Source organism: Festucalex cinctus, chromosome 6, assembly GCF_051991245.1.
Source record: "Festucalex cinctus isolate MCC-2025b chromosome 6, RoL_Fcin_1.0, whole genome shotgun sequence".
NCBI classification, from domain to species: Eukaryota; Metazoa; Chordata; class Actinopteri; order Syngnathiformes; family Syngnathidae; genus Festucalex; species Festucalex cinctus.
In genome coordinates, this window is record NC_135416.1 from 10,760,258 (window position 1) to 10,775,501 (window position 15,244).

Sequence of the window (15,244 nt, forward strand, 5' to 3'; positions counted from 1 at the left end):
AACTTGCTTGGCCCAAACTAGGCCGATGATAGAAGCTTTTTTTGGATGCTTGATATACTTCGTGTCCTTGAAGCAAATAAAAGAGCACGCGTGCACGTATCAAAGTTCAAACGATTTGTTTACACGTTTTGTAATGCGTTTTTGAAAGGGAAGGTTTAAAAAGTGCATTAGTCATAACTCTCACATTTCACGCGCTTGTTTTTTTTATTATTATTATTTTTTATTATTTTATTATTTTATTATTTTTTTTTTTTTAAAGGAAACGACACAATTATTGTTTTGTGAGTGAACTTTAATAGCTAATCAGAGCAACACACTACTGGTAACAGGTTTGATTTGTACGCATATGCTCGCAGAAAACTGTAAAAGTGTTTCCCAAGGTATTTCAATCAGTTGATAAAGAAGTCGAAAATTCTGTCCAGCATCCTCGCAACCCGCTGCCCCATCTTTGCTTCTAACAAGGAGTTGAAGGCAGCAAGTCCGTCCGACGTCGCGATGTCGTCTGGGCAGAGTTCTGTGTACAGAAACGCAAGACCTAATATATATACATAATGTCGGGAAAAAACAGTGACCAAATGTGTAAGTGAGCTGAGGCTTCTCACCATGGCTTGGGTCCATCATGAGTGGGGAGGGCATCTGGAGACATTTTGCTTGCATCTTGAGCATTTCCACATCAGCAGGTGAAACGCTTCGTTGCTTGCCTGGAGATCAAGTAAAGCAAACGACCATCAAACAAACAATTTTCAAACAAGCAAGCAAGCAACTAGGGGTGTGAATTGCCTAGTACCTGACGATTCGATTCGTATCACGATTCACAGGTCACGATTCGATTCGATACCGATTAATCCCGATACGAATTTATAAGTCGATTGTTGCGATTTTTTTCATTCAAATTTAGAAAATACTAATCAGTAAGCTTGTAGAGTGTAAGATTTATATGAAAATGTATTATTTATTTATCTGAAATTTCAGTCTTATAGAGGTTGTAATCTGTTTCATGTTTGAACAGCATTAAAATAAAAATATTAAGGCTTAATGTTCCGTTCATATAACATTCTTCCATGCTCAAGGTGTGAATCCTAAAAACAAATAAAATAAAAAAAAATAAAAAAAATAAAAATAAAAAAAAATTGATTCTGCCGATTATTGAATCGATTCGAGAATCGCGCGATGTAGTATCGCGATATATCGCCGAATCGATTTTTTTTTTTTTAACACCCCTACAAGCAACCATTAAATAGGTAACCATCGGTGAGGCTACAGTCAACAAAGTCAGTGAACCAATCAACTAGGGATTTAACAATATCCAAATATCACGATACGATAATTATCACGATATTGTGGGGAGGTTGACGCTATTTAAAAAAGGTCACAATATTGTAAAAAAACAAAAACAAAAAAAAACAAAAAAACAGCTCATACTAAAAAAGCACAATATTGTGCTTTTGTACACAACAGCAATACATATAAACTACCCCCAATCTCCAATAACACTTAATATTGAGGGACTTACTCGCTAATGCAAACACACATTGAGTTCCTCCACATATTGACTCACTTCACAAGCATATTACGTTCCCCTTCATCTGACAATTAGTGTATTTTAAACATAGAAGGGCCAAAACATCCCTAATGAAAATTAAACTGCACTAAAAAAAACTAGCTACCAGAGGGTGCTACAACTGCACAAATGGAAATCAACCTTTGAAAAAAATGAAAATCAACCATCTGACTTTTTTAACAGATAAGTGGCATTTAAATATCGTGAACATGATGACGACGACGATATTGTGGCAGTTTTAATATCACGATATTGCCGGTATCGTTACATCCCTACAATCAACCATCAACTAGTTTTAATTTCGTCAACAAAAACTAAACAGAAATAATTTTGTCAACATACATTTTTCACCAGACTAAAACCCTCATTAATAAACAATAACAGGGGCTAAAATCAGTATGCATTTTTGTCGACTAATGAAGATGAGAAAAATGTACTCGCTTAAAAACTGGACTAAAATCTATGGACATTTTAGTTCATGAACAAAAACGAGACGAAAATGATTTTGTAAAATCTTATCTATGCTAATCTGTCACTGTGGCACAGTCACGTGACACACAGTGACACGCCCCCTTTCAAATCTAGCTAGCGCAACATGCACAGATTAGATGGGACTGATATGAGATGGATTAACCGTGAATGTTTAAAAAAAAAAAAAAAAAAAGGAAATTATAGTTTTAATGTAACATTAATTCAATGGCTATAAATTCCAACAATGTTAACCTGATCGCTAACTAATGCTAGCTAACTTACTAGTTTGTAACATTGAGCCATAGTAGCCACTTGATACTGTAATTGTGTGTCAAGTTGCTTTCCATAAAAAAAAAAAAAAAAAAGGATTTTTTTTTAATGTGAAATAGTTTTAAATCTGAAATGTTCAACATTATCTGCTGACAAAAAATATACAAGGATAAAATGGTTGTCCTGACTAAAACTAAACTAAAACGTTGCCAGTTTTTGACTAAAACTACACAAATAAAATGTTTTCTTGGGCTAAAATAAAGACCAAAATGCTTGGTTTATAGTCGACTAAAAATTGACTAAATAAAGCCAGGGATGAGGTTCATTAATTAAGTTAAAAACTAACAAGCGTGACTGAAACTAGACAAAAAAAAAAAAAAAAAAAAACTAGGCTAAATTTAAAAATGGCGGATAAAATTAACACGACCATCAACTCAACAAAAATACCTACAAGCAACTACTAACCAAGCAAAACTCAACCCAACAACTGTCAACCAATCAACAACCAGCAAACAGTTATCCCCAAGAAAAGCTCAACCGAATTACTAAAATTGAACCAGGCTAATCGAAGAAAACTATGCCTGGACGTTTCTTCACCATCCTCCATCTTCATCCCGACAACATCTGGAATTGCCAGGATGATTCCACTTCACAGAAATCACTTTCAATGCACAAGTGAGCAACAATCAACCAACCACCAATCAAGTACTCACTCCCAAACTCAGTCAAAGAAAATGCGTAGCTAATAACCACTGTATAAAAATCAGTCCATTTATCATTTATGCGTCTTACTGAAAAGCAGAAGACTCCTAAAAGAGTCTTGACTGGATTTGACTTCTTCATAGACCGCCAGGCAGTCTGAGCAGTCTGTCGGGAGGTACACTTCCTTCAGGTAGAATGGATGCTCTGTCGTTGTAAAAACAAAACAAAACACATACTGTATATAGAACTCCTGGAACAAGAGTTATCGAGCAGTGTTTCTCACATGGGTGTACGGGATATTTTTAAGGGAATAATTAAAACGTAGCACCCATGCAAAAAATGCTTTTAAAAATAAATAGCATACTAATTTGCAAATACTTCACTAAAATGTACATTTTTAAAATAAACCCATTTTCCCTATACAGAAACGTCCTACCCGTGTCATTTTTGGTTGTGGATACAGAGACCACACTAATCCATTATTTATACAACTAAAAGCTTTAAAATTCAATGAATTGATGGCGTATAACCGCCTTAAAATAATGTATAAAGCCCATCATGAAATTTCACCAGTTAATATACAAGCTAGATTCATATATATATATATATATATATATATATATATATATATATATATATATATATATATATATATATATATATATATATATAAAGGGAAAGTGAATATAAATTGAGAGGAATAGATATTTTTTCCAAACCTAAATACAGAACAAAACAAAATGATGTAGTTCAACTCAAGGTGTCAGTCTATGGAACAATATGGATTGTAAAACAAAATCTTCTATTAGTATTTTTGAAAAATGTATAAAAGCACATTTACTGCAAATATATACATAGTACAAGGACATGCAGTTGAATTATTTTTGAATTATTTTGTAGTGTTGTTACACTAAAAGCGTCTTGACCGCTCGCTGTCATTCATTTTGTGTTGATTTTTTATTTTTTTTTTATTAAGGGCAGACATAATTTTTACTTCTTTATGTCCCTTTCATTTCTTTTACTTTAAAGAGTGAAATAAATTGAATTGAATTGTTACTCAACTTCCATTGTCCAAAAAAAACCCCTTTGTCTCAACTTAGCAAATGATAATTTTTGTGTGCACAAATTTATTCATTAATTTAATTCTCTTTCTTTCTTTCTTTTTTAATAACATCTTGTTATTTCCAAAAAAAGGTTGAGATTAATGAAATGAAGTTCCAAAATTTAATAAGTAAGACAATTATGACAACACTGTATTTTAAGTCTTGCTTTGCGCTGATTAAAGGGGTATTGGCTGAAAAAAATATTCCAAAGGGGGTAAATCAACGCCGTTAAGAGGATGTTTTAAATAAATAAATAAATAAGTAAATACTACATAATGATAATAATAACAATCTTATCTTGAATCATGTCTGCTCACCGATCAACAATGTACTGTTTTCCATGGTCACGTTGTATATCATGCCGGAACACTCGCCATAGCTTGAGAGAGAGAAAGGCTGCACTTAACAATACGTTTGTTATCATTGTGATAGTGTGACAAGTGAGTATGTTTACATTCTCTGCGTCTGCAAGATGGTGAGCACGTTGCTGAGGGAGGTGGCGCGGACGTCCAGCCAGATGCTGCTGAGCAGATGTCCCAGGGATCGACTTCCCGGGAGGTCAGAGCTTCCGCCCATGTACAGCCAGCGCCCCAACATCTGTGTCAAGAAAAATAATCATGCATTCACCTGTACAGTCAAACTCAAACTACATTTTACATAAGAAAATATCGTGCATTTACTTACTGGTTCTTGCTTTAAAAAAAAAAAAAAAAAAATCGTTACCAAAATTCAGTTACTGGTTAGGTCCGTAACATGTCAGAAAACAGGCAAAAATGGTCATAATGTTTCCAAAGTAAAAGCAAATGTTTTATTTTGATTAAACTAATAGGTCAGTCCACTTTTATGGAGGACTGGAAAAATTTGCTCAAATTGTGAGTATTGAGTATGCATTAGGACAATTTTAAATAAAAAAAAATGTATCAAAATGATTCAATGAGGATCAATATAAGGTATTCAAATTCAGTTTGTTAAAAATTTACACAACTAGAGAAAGTCTAATAATAATCAAATGCAGCACCCATTTAGAAAGGTTTGACATCCCTGCATCATATTGTGTACTCATGAAGCGTCAAAAGTCATCTAGGTTCGAATCAACTGAACCAGCAATTTGCAAATGAGACAGCAGTTTTGTACTTACTTGCTCATTGCTGATACTTATGGGCTTCAGCAGAGCGTCGCAGCTCATTGGTGGAGCAGCCCGGCCCACGGAGAGGAGACCCAGCAAAAGAACGACAACACCGTCGCTCGTCATCTTCACCAACGTCTAACGGCTCTTTGAAAACGTTTTTACGCTTCCAGTTGCGGATGTTCTAGTGAAGCAAAGTGAACCAGGCAGATGGGCTTGTGTTTTGGTAGGAGGAGGGAGGGGGGTGAACTTTGACCTGTATGAGGAATGGAAGGAATCTCGATCCAATCGGCATATTACAGAGCAGCTTTGTTGAGGCGATTATCGCCATTAGGTCTAAATTGCCTAAAAGTACCGAGGTGGATAAGTGTGGATCAAGTAACAGAGTAGTTTAATACGTGCATGCGCTTTGCATCACTGCTCAAAACTCTTTGGAACACTGTGAGGTTACATATAATGACTAAGTGAAGACTGATGAATTAATTCACTAATTTAACATTTAAGATACAAAAGGCCCTTGTGGGTTTGTGTTTTAGCTGCCCTTCTCTGTTGCACCACAGCTGGTGTGCACAACCTTCGGCCCACTGCGCAGTTCGTAAAACAAATAAAAGTTCAGACCAACTGTGAGAGAGGTGGGGAACATTATAATTAACACAAATTTTCACTAAATAGCTTAAAAAACATGTTTCAGCATTGCATTGTCACGTGAACAGACAGAAAAGTGATTTTGTTTTCATTTATATCCGTTTTGACGTTCACATTTGTACCGTTTAGTTGTTTTATGGTCAAGTGATTTACCCACATTGATTGACAAGAACAAATAAAGCGATTTGGCTGTTAAATTACAAAATCTGATTCATGTACAAAAACCCGTGACTCTAACCTCCACGCGTGAAACACCAACTAAACGGAAATATAACGTGTATATATAATCCAAGGAGACAAATTATCAAAAATGTGTTCTTTAATTCAAACTGACAAACTCTAGAACTAATTGCTGTCTTCATACATAACATGAATCATCATTATGACAAACAAAAGAAGAGCAAGGAAAGAAGGAGAATGTTGGGAGGACAAGAAAGAGGGAGGAGACTGAGGCAGCGAGGTCATCCAGTGGTAGAGAGATGCAAAATGGCTGCCGCTTCACCAACTCTCTTGCTGCCAACCGCTTTTCCTAGCAAGCGATGGCAACAATGTGGAACGGCGGATAGATTGATGTTGAGAAAAGTGACTGTGTCCTCAATTTTCTCTCTCCACTTTAGTGGGTTGAACAGACAGACAGGGAGGGAGAGAGGGAGAAATGGGGGGGTGGGGGGTGGGGTTGGGGGGGGGGGGGGGGGGAGCAGGAGGTGGCGCTCACTCCATGGCCTCCTGGTTCTCTTGGTCTGCTCCCATGTCTTCGCTGGCCTCTTTGCCCTCCTTGCTCCTCTTGCTCTTCTTGTGTTTGTGCCTCCGGTGGCTGTCAGCCTCTTCACTGTCATGCCTCCTCCTGCTGCTGCTGCTAATGGAGAGGGAGACGAGGTGGAAGCCCAAGTAAGTGCAAAGTTAGCAGCACCGTTTGAAGGGTACAAAAGGTGAGCAGGAGAGAGAAGAGATGAGGGGGGAGAAAAAAAAAATCAATCATGAGAAATGGAGAAAGGACTGGAGGCTAAAAGGCGGCGCCGTGCCGCCAAGGCAGAAAGACGAGACGTGAGGGCAGGGAGGTTGGCATACCTGCGAGATGACTTGTGGCGTCCCTCGTCTTTCTCCCGATGCCGCCTCTCCCGGTGTCGGTCCTCCTTCTCGCGGCTCGCACGCTCGCGATGGCGATCCGCGTAGCCGCGTTCCTGGTACTCGCGGTAACGATAGCGCTCCTCGTCGCTAATATCACAACAACAACAAAATCAAACAAATATCACACACAGTGGACTATGATGTGCAAGCAAGTCACTGAGCAAAAACTATGTTGTGGCAAATTAGAAAAAAAAACAAAATCAATAACTGGAAAACTACGGAAAAGGATTTGGGCCAGTGAAGAGAGAACAAAAAAAGTTTGGCAGAATTCTGACTTTATTCTCAGAATTCTCACTTTAAAGTCAGAATTCTGAGAATAAAGTCAGAATCCTGCCAAACTCTTTTTTTTCCCCTCTTCACTGGCCCTAATCCTCTTTTGTAGAAAATGAGTTGTACGCTTTTTCATTTTATTGTTGAATTATTTAATATTTTATTAGTTAATCATTTCTTTTTTTTTTTTTTAAGTTTCGAATAATACATAGGTTGCGAATCTTAAGATTTGGCAACATGATTGCCAATTCTGATAGCCTGGGTGACCACTTTTAACTTGAACGATACATTCTTGGAATTACGTTGGATTTTAGGGTCAACAGGAACATGAATCACCTTTGTCAGGATTAATCGGTAAACAGGATACATAATTTTTGGCAAGTCGTTGTCCAAAAAAATTTATTCAATGCTGCGAAAATGAGCTCACACCAATGAAAGTCTTCATCAAACCAGTGTGACGAGTAAGATTCTCATCTGACCTTGTGTAGCCCATCACTGCGGGGCTGTGATCTCGTTCTCGCTCCCGTTCTCTCTCACGCTCGTGCGTCCTCTCTCGGGGCCGCTCTCTGTCCTTGTCTCGCTTGTCATCCCGGCGGGGATAGTAGTCCCACGGCTTGGAGTTGTCCATCAACGGGGGCCAGGAAGTAGGCACACCTCCAGTCATGGGGGGAGGGTATGCACCTGCAGTCACAGTAGCAGGTTACAATGTTTACTGGTTATTAGACAAAGAATGGTGCAGAAAACGAGATTTCAAGCTGTCTACCTTGAGGAAAGGGATACGGCGGGAGCGAGCGTCCGTCGTAACCTCCACCATGGCTGCAGAGCAAATGCAAGAGATGTGCGTGTAAGGTTTCCCACTTGCACATCACTTCAAATCAAAAAAATTGAATGCATATCACGTGATGTGATGTTACCTGTCCATAGTCGGAATAATTGAAGGCGGGGGACCAGTAGGTGGAGCAGGAAACCCAGGGGGGGGAACAGTGATGGGCAACCCTTAGAGAGACAAAAACAGGAAGAAACCAAGAAGGTCATTCATCAGCCTTCACATGCCATATGGGAGGCGTGTGCATGAAGTACAAAATCGCATTCAACTCACGGGGCGGCGGGATGAGAGGCGGCGCCGAACTGACGTTGGGTGGCGGGGGGAGGAAAGGAGGCGGGGGGATGTTTGGAGGCAGTGGTCCAGGGGGGAAGAAGGTGGGAATCTTCGTGGCAGTGGGATCGCCGTCGGATGTGGAGTGTTCAGAGATCACCTGTACCAAAGAAGAAAAAATGTTTTAAGTGTAAGAATGATAAATGGATGTTTGTGTGGCAAGGTGCGTCTTGACAACCTGGATGTTATTGCCCTCAAGGTTGTGCCTGCGCCGCCCTTCCACCCTGCTGATGGTGGCTGTCCCTCCACCAATCACATCTATGGTACCGCTCGTCTTCCTGGGAAAGGAAGAAAAACACACCATCATAGTGTGGTTCCACTAAATGTGCTGTATTTCATTTTTCAGGCTGTTTTTTTTTTTTTTTTTTTTTTTTTTTTAAACATAGCACTGCCAAAACACCAGTATAAACATCATGATCCTTTGCCCATTTTCACAACATCCAACTATTTTCTAATGTGTTTGTCCTCATTTGGGCTATAACTGAGTTGGAGTCTTTCCCATCTGACTTTGGTTAAGAGGTGGGCTAAACCCTTGATTCAGTGCATGGGGCACATACAGCGTTCACTCTCTACTTCGCGGTTTAGCTATTGTCGCTTTCGTCTAGCGGCGTATTTTCATTGTGACCATAACGTCATCTATTGCGGCTTTACCTCGCAATTTTTTACAGGCGAGCTTCATTCGACCAACAAATTTCCAGATACATGTCATCTCGTTACATCTGACCAATGAAATTAACGAACAGGTCACAGTGGACCAAAATAACGGTCCAAATCCGTTTCAGGCACTTTCATATTTTTGTGAAAGGCTTGGATGACAAAATCTTTTACCAAAACTGTCCGCATGCGAAGCGTGAACCGACTGATACCCCCTGTTTTTTGTTTTGTTTTTTTAAATTATTCCCCAATTGGACAAGGCCGTGCCCACTTACGTATAATAGGACATATCCGGGACAGGTGGGCCAGTCCATTGAGAGGAAGAGATCCTACCGGGGGTAAAGGAAATGAGAGTAACAGACACCAACACACACATATATGAAGATGTCTTTTTTTGAGACGCATTTTTTTTTTTTTGATTGTGAACACATCGCTTTCACGTTTAATACATCGATGTTCACCATTTACGTCCCCCTGTCCCCACTGGAAAACAAAACAGCGCTTCTACCTTTCTTTTGTCATGGAGACTGAAATATCTTGCGAGTTAAAGGTATACAGGTTACCTGGGTACTTGACTGGTGACAGACTTGTACACGCTGGCTGATGACGTGAAGTCAGATTTGGACGAGTGAAGCGAAACATTGGATACCTCCTTCTCGTTGCCTGTCCTGCCTTGTTGGACCTTCTCAAGCAAACAAAAGACGCAAGATGCCAACTTTGATCGCATTGTGACGATTCACTTCTTACAAAGAGCAATAAAAGGACTTTTGTTTAGATGGAACCTAAAACAAATAAGAGCCCACTTACTGTAATTTTACTCGTGGCCAAGCCTATGGTTGAGACTTCCAGACCCATGCGCAATCTCTTTTGTTTCTCACAGTAAGCCTTCCATGTGTCTTCATTAAAGCCATAGTTGAAGTAATCAGACAAATCCGCACCTGTAAGCACACAAAAACATCATCCTTTAATTTCTTGCAAAGAATTTATAGTGCTTTCACAACTACTTCAAATGTAGTCAGAAATACAAATAACATGACGTTACACAAAACGTTACTATAAAAGTAGATAATCATTAATACAATATTGTGAAAGCTGAACATTTCAATCTTGACTACTGCTGATGGATGAGTGCATGCAAACATACCCGGCTTCCTCCAGGGCTTCTCTTCAAATAACTCCATATCCGCTTCGAGCACCGGGACACCATTAATGTTACCAGGAGCATCAAGGTCCACTCCTTTCACTTTTGTGGTAACTGGGGGGGGGGGGGGGGGGGGGGGGGGGGGGTCATGGGGTTATGTATGGCTGTCTGTGAACAATGTTTAGATTGCTACAACAAAGACAAAGACTGAGGTCTAACCTTGTCCATAAGGTCTGGAGCTAGTTGATTTAATGTTGAGATTGACAGGTGGAGCACCATATGGTCTATTGGAAAAAAAATAACATGCTTCAAATAGTCAGGGCCAGAAGTATTTCATCGTTTGTGCATGTAAACAGTATTTTAAAGGCATACGCGTATTGTGGAGCCCCGGTTTTAATGTCTCCAATTGTGACGCGGACATCGTCATCATCGTCGTCGCTGTCGCTGTCACTCTCCGCATCGTCGCCTGCAGCATCCTCAGTGGCCTGTGACTGAGAAAGTTTTGATTAGAGGAACTGTGCGATATTTGATTTCTTACGATCACTGTCGAGATCAACATGCAAGCGGGCTACCTCGGACACCACACCGTTTCCTGTGGCATGTTCGGCAGCTTCCTCAGTAGGGGCCTCAGCAGGAGCACTGCAGATCAAATTAAAAGTTCTAAATTATATTGAAGCGTACACTGTCCTCTTAAGGTGGAAAATCTGCCAGGAGATAACTTGCATACTACCATTACTAATTACATACATATATTACAAGGGCATCCTTGGTTTACAACAGTTTTGGTGTGCAGTCTGACTTATACCCAAAGCTACCCGACACCCCTGACCAGAATTAGCGATATAGAAAATGACAAACTAGAAACTAGTGAGCGGAGTGGAGCACCTAAATTCCCCTTTAGGAAGTGCACGTCAGGTGTCTGTTACCTGTCAGCAGCAGGTGGTTTGGCTTCTTCCTCTTCTTCTTTGCCCTCATTTTCATCTGAAAACAAAGTAACACCGTGATTAACACCTCGTATAAACTTGTGCCTATTTAAACATCACGGTCAGTGTTAAACATGTAAGCATAAATGCACAACAGATCATTTGATTGAACTGTAAGTAAAAGTGTCACGCGGCTAAGCTAGCCATAGAAGCGCGGTCTGGTTAGCTAAAGCTAAGTCCCTGCCTCACTATTTTTGCTTTTACCAGTGTCGTGATAACTTTACAGGGTGGTATTGCTCACTCGGTTATCATTCAAATTAACGCCCCTGTCTGACACGAGGGCTTATGTTAGAGTGCAAAACAGCCCTTTTACCTCCATAGAGCCATTCTTCCTCCTCGTCTCCAGCGCTAGCATCTGTGTTGGCCGTTTTGTCCGCTTCTTCGGCGGCAGACATGTTTGCGAACCTTTAAAGCTGCTTTACTGGAGCGAGGCTTAACAATTCTTCTATGGGGAGGTGCACGCATATGATTTCTCCTTTTAGTCGGGACGCAAGTGTTTGAGGAAAAAATAAGATTCATAGATTTATCTCCAGCGTTGGCGAGCCAGGGAGAAACCGGAAGTAATTGAAGAGACACTCTCTCTCTCTGTAACATTCAACAATAAGGTGGCTTAGTGTAGGTCAGATAAGACAGCGCCCCTAGCGGCGAACACCCGTTAAAGATCTGTACTTGAACGGTTTGTCGACTGTGTGTGTGTTTTTTTTCCATTATTAAACAAACTAACAAAACAAACAAACAAACAAACAAGAAAAACTGCTAAAATGGGAAAGTGCATTGTTTAAAGTATATGTATGTCTCCTGTATGTCTTGTGATATCTTGGACTCGGTTAATACACTGGCTTAATTGGAATAACAGGTTTACATATCATCTTTCCCCATTGAAATGAATGGAAATGCCATTCGTCAGCCACCCATGAAAACACCAATAAAAAAATGTCAGTCTTTTGAGAGTTTACAGAGCAATTTTGAGTCTTGTCAACAATAAAGTGGTTTCACGTGTTTGCTGTTGTGGTTGTGTTGTGCACCAGAAGTCGCCCCAGTAATGCAACACGCATTGTAAATGCATTTACGGCTTGTGACCAGTTAAGAGGGGACACTTTAGCAAGTCACTAATTGACACTAGAAATCTGTGGATTCTCTCACTCTTGTTTCCCCCCCGCCACTTTAGCTATTAGCGCCTCTTTACTGTGGTGCTTATTCTGCATAGGCCTACAGTTACCATTCCCGCAAGTTTTTATGTAGTGCTTTATGAGATGCTAAATGTAAAGGCAACATTGTCAGATAGTGGTTATCGTATTCCAAATCTGAATTAACTTAAACTGTGCAACTCTGTGTGGTTCTATGTTTACTGAGCACACATGCAGTGAAGGGAGGGCGGGGCAAGGAAGGTCGCCCAGCTAAACTGATCAGTGCTCAAATTAAATTTATTTCATTCTCTTTGTCTCTCCACTCTCGACCAGCAATCTTTTGTGTTTTTCTTCATTTCCTCATCCTTCTTTATTCTCGTTCATATTTTTGTGACCTCCTCCCTTCGTCTACTATTTAACTCCCATGTAAACATTTCGCATAGTATGATAACATTTAAGAACCACAGACAAATGAAGTGAATGCTAGGTTTATGATTTGATGTGCGGTCATTTAGAAGGGAGGAATACACAGAAAACAAGATTACGACACTCCCCAATCTAATGATTCTCAGCGAAACACTATACCGAAGTGGAAAAAGCAGATGTGAGAATGTGATATATGCTCACTGGACACCACTTTAGGTACACTTCCACAATCTAATGAGAGAACTAACAGACCTGTAGTTTATAATAATAGCATCCAAAAAACTTAAGTGTAAACTTTCATAACATTTTATGTTTTTTCCCCAGACAATTACATCTTGTTAAAAACAAATTAACAAACAAACAAACAAACAAACAAACATATAACTGAAATGTTATGTTTAACTAAACATTAGCATAAAGATTGGTATGGATATGAAATTTGCTAATCAGAAAAAGAAATATCAAAATATTCAAAGCAAGCCATCCAGTATACAGACTTTAAAAAAAGAACCGTCTTAAAGTAACAATGTACAGTTGTAATTGATTTGTATGTCTTAGTGTATTTATTATTGCAAAAGTAACTGTAATAGTAGAACATTTGGGGACAAAATATATCTTTATGAAATGTTTTTTATGCAGCTCTCATATTTCATTTTGTGTAGTGTACAATGACAATCAAATCTCCTTCTAGGCACATAAAGACAACAATAATGTAGGCCTAATGGGCTAAAACGTCATTACTATTTTTCAACTTTCCCACTTTTTTTTTTAAATCCACTAATTTCCTGCACTTGCTATTCTCCCTCCTCTTTGCATTCCTTTCCCCCGTCCTCGCTATATACCATACGCCCTCCCTGTCCGCATCTCTCTCGCTCGCCTTACGCTGGATTAGGGTGGTTTACAACCAAGTCGATGCTAATCATGTTTATCCTGAACGAGGACGATCACAGGGCTATCAGTATAATTATACACGCTGATAATAGCTTACTCAGATATTGTGCGGGCCTGCCTGGCATGTTGTCAATCCACATCATCTCCCTGGATTACACATACGGTTAACTCAACACTGTGGTTATAAACATGGCAGTTTCTCTTGTTGTTTTGCACTACAATGAGCCATCTGTTGAGCTGATGATTTGGACTACTTTTACAGTACTGTATAACCTCAAACATATGTATCTCAAACAAATACAATAAAATAAACAAAAATATCTCTATAGCGTCTCTAATAATGAGAAACAGATAGATAGATAGATAGATAGATAGATAGATAGATAGATAGATAGATAGATAGATAGATAGATTCCATTCTACTGGCCAGTGCTGTCATGACTGGGCCACGCCAGGGTTAATTAAGTTTGGGTGATGACCGTGAGGTCAAGTGTCTGTTTTGAACTGATGTCATCAGCATCTAGTTTCAACTGGTTTTAAGCTATGTGATGTCAGGAGCTATGTGATGTCAATAATCTTTAATCTCTTTACTTGGTCAACAGCCAATCAGATCATTCCATGTCAGTCCTGTTACCCACATGTCTAGCCACAGCCAATCCGATCAATTCACTGTCTATTTAAGCCAAACCGAGAAGTGTGTGTTTGTCGGATTATTACCTCTGCTCCTCGGTGCATCTCCACAGCCCAAGGGGGCTTTGCGTCTCATGATTCTCGATGCATTCTCACTTTTTCTCGTCTAGTCAAGTTTGTTCTACGCCTCTCGATGTTATGCGAATAAAGAGTTAAAATCTTATTTGTGTCTGCGCTTTTGGGATTCCACCTCAGAACCTAACAAGTGCAAAGCAAAAGTGTAGTAGACTTTTTTTTTCTTTCTTTTTTTTTTACCTGGTGCTCCTCTTTGTCCTGTCTATTAAGTGGGTCATAACAGGGTCATAAAAAACCACAATTCAACCATAAAGTGACTCTTAACAACCACAGGGTCTGGAACGATTAAAAAAAAAAGAAAAAAAAAGACAACATCCTACTGTATCTATCCAAGCAGGGGAAGACTGAGAGCTCAAGTTCAGATGGGAGAGTGTTGGATTGCATTGTAATAATAGCTTGGCCAGTCAGTGAAACACAAAACCAAGAGGTATGATTTGCTTTTGTATTTCTTTTTTTTTTTTTATGTGTGTGTTTTTCTGGCAGACTCCACGTGGCCGCCCGAGGGTGTGAAATCCATTTGTAGGTGATTGAGTTAGCGTGCGTACGTGTGTGTGTAGCTTCGAGAGAAGAAATGAGAGACAGAGGAGAGAGGAAGGTGAAAGGGAGCGAGTGGGGGTGGGGGCATCTGGAGAGGAATGCTTGCCATGACGTAATCTAATCGAAGTGGCAATTTTTCTAGTATAAAACCTCTGCTGTCCTCCACGAGGCTGTCGTCCTCATCTGTCTGAAAGCACTGAGTGACTCATACACACAAACACATGCGCGCGCAAAGTCAGAGTGAGTCAGCCCAGATCTGCTATATAGACGTTCACCTCACTTATGAAT

The 15,244-nt window shown here is 39.7% G+C and overlaps 2 protein-coding genes across 7 annotated transcripts; both read right to left on the reverse strand.

Moving 5' to 3' along the window:
- Nucleotides 1-271: 271 nt before the first annotated feature.
- LOC144020914 (uncharacterized) lies at nucleotides 272-5,449 on the reverse strand. Its single transcript, XM_077524824.1, has 6 exons — nucleotides 5,246-5,449; nucleotides 4,562-4,704; nucleotides 4,425-4,486; nucleotides 3,095-3,208; nucleotides 603-701; nucleotides 272-514 (listed from the first exon to the last, which is right to left on the reverse strand). The coding sequence occupies exons 1-6, from the start codon at nucleotides 5,357-5,359 to the stop codon at nucleotides 390-392; spliced, it is 657 nt and encodes a 218-aa protein (XP_077380950.1). The 5' UTR covers nucleotides 5,360-5,449; the 3' UTR covers nucleotides 272-389.
- A 730-nt stretch (nucleotides 5,450-6,179) lies between these two features.
- Nucleotides 6,180-11,791, reverse strand: fip1l1b (FIP1 like 1b (S. cerevisiae)). 6 transcript variants are annotated; one of them, XM_077524931.1, is made up of 16 exons: nucleotides 11,524-11,791; nucleotides 11,154-11,208; nucleotides 10,800-10,866; nucleotides 10,600-10,718; nucleotides 10,447-10,511; nucleotides 10,231-10,341; nucleotides 9,894-10,024; nucleotides 9,650-9,768; nucleotides 9,362-9,415; nucleotides 8,611-8,710; nucleotides 8,376-8,532; nucleotides 8,191-8,272; nucleotides 8,040-8,092; nucleotides 7,756-7,957; nucleotides 6,947-7,093; nucleotides 6,180-6,731 (listed from the first exon to the last, which is right to left on the reverse strand). In XM_077524931.1, the coding sequence occupies exons 1-16, from the start codon at nucleotides 11,603-11,605 to the stop codon at nucleotides 6,590-6,592; spliced, it is 1,686 nt and encodes a 561-aa protein (XP_077381057.1). In that variant the 5' UTR covers nucleotides 11,606-11,791; the 3' UTR covers nucleotides 6,180-6,589. The 6 variants fall into 6 exon arrangements, with proteins under 6 accessions (XP_077381057.1, XP_077381055.1, XP_077381056.1 ...); XM_077524929.1 differs by having other exon boundaries at nucleotides 6,180-6,734; XM_077524930.1 differs by having other exon boundaries at nucleotides 9,650-9,771.
- Between the last annotated feature and the right edge of the window lie 3,453 nt (nucleotides 11,792-15,244).

Bases quoted from the DNA above. Each gene is read 5' to 3' on its own strand.
- LOC144020914 (XM_077524824.1), bottom strand. From the start codon at position 5,359: ATGACGAGCGACGGTGTTGTCGTTCTTTTGCTGGGTCTCCTCTCCGTG. The intron at 4,705-5,245 runs GTAAGTACAAAA...TTCTTGACACAG, and splicing joins TAAGTATCAGCAATGAGCAA to ATGTTGGGGCGCTGGCTGTA. The intron at 515-602 runs GTGAGAAGCCTC...TTCTGTACACAG, and splicing joins CATGATGGACCCAAGCCATG to AACTCTGCCCAGACGACATC.
- fip1l1b (XM_077524928.1), bottom strand. From the start codon at position 11,605: ATGTCTGCCGCCGAAGAAGCGGACAAAACGGCCAACACAGATGCTAGC. The intron at 10,867-11,153 runs GTAACAGACACC...TTTGATCTGCAG, and splicing joins AAACCACCTGCTGCTGACAG to TGCTCCTGCTGAGGCCCCTA. The intron at 6,735-6,946 runs GTATGCCAACCT...CCTCTCCATTAG, and splicing joins CGCCACAAGTCATCTCGCAG to CAGCAGCAGCAGGAGGAGGC.